This window comes from Phaethon lepturus, unplaced genomic scaffold (genome assembly GCF_000687285.1).
Source record: "Phaethon lepturus isolate BGI_N335 unplaced genomic scaffold, ASM68728v1 scaffold24327, whole genome shotgun sequence".
Classification (NCBI taxonomy): Eukaryota; Metazoa; Chordata; class Aves; order Phaethontiformes; family Phaethontidae; genus Phaethon; species Phaethon lepturus.
The window spans coordinates 1-531 of NW_010550124.1; the positions used below are offsets into that span (position 1 = coordinate 1).

Here is a 531-nt window from a genome sequence, read left to right on the forward strand (position 1 = left end):
CCCGGGCTATCCCGGAGCTTTGGCCCCGCAGAGCGCAGGCAGGGCCGGCCGCAGAGCTGGGCGAGAGGCACCGCGGGCAGGGCAGAGGTGTCCACGCAGCGCTCGGCAAGAGCAGCTTGCGAGTAATCAGCCCTTTCCAGCCACTAAGGACAATCTAAGAAGGAATAACATCAGCCCAGTCAAACTCAATTACTATTGATAATGTCCATGTGCAATTAGAGCCAATTAAGGGGAGGCAGAGAATGACAAGTGTTTGGCCAGGAGGTGGTGGGGGGGTCAATACAACAATCCAATTTCCCAACAACCAAATGCAATTAAGGAGCATCGCTTACCCGCCTTGCCCAGGAGGGCCAGCGCATAAATGGGCAAAGCCGGGTGTGCGGGTGCCGTCCTCGCCGGCATGCAGACCTCCGGGAGCAAGCCCTGCCCCTGCCCCAGCTTCAAGCTGCGGGAAGTGGCATCCATGTACTTCACCATGATCGCGGTGTTCCTGGTCATTCTGGTGGTGGCCCTGCAGGGCTCGGTGCCCCG

The 531-nt window shown here is 59.3% G+C and overlaps 1 protein-coding gene across 1 annotated transcript in view; it reads left to right on the forward strand.

Annotated features, from left to right (window-relative positions):
• Nucleotides 1-361: 361 nt before the first annotated feature.
• DBH (dopamine beta-hydroxylase (dopamine beta-monooxygenase)) overlaps nt 362-531 on the forward strand; it is a gene marked incomplete at its 3' end in the record, with an annotated part of 9200 nt that continues 9030 nt past the window's right edge. Inside the window, exon 1 of the mRNA XM_010290473.1 lies at nt 362-529. Within this exon, the coding sequence (XP_010288775.1) occupies nt 362-529 (168 nt within the window). The remainder of the gene's footprint in view (nt 530-531) is intronic.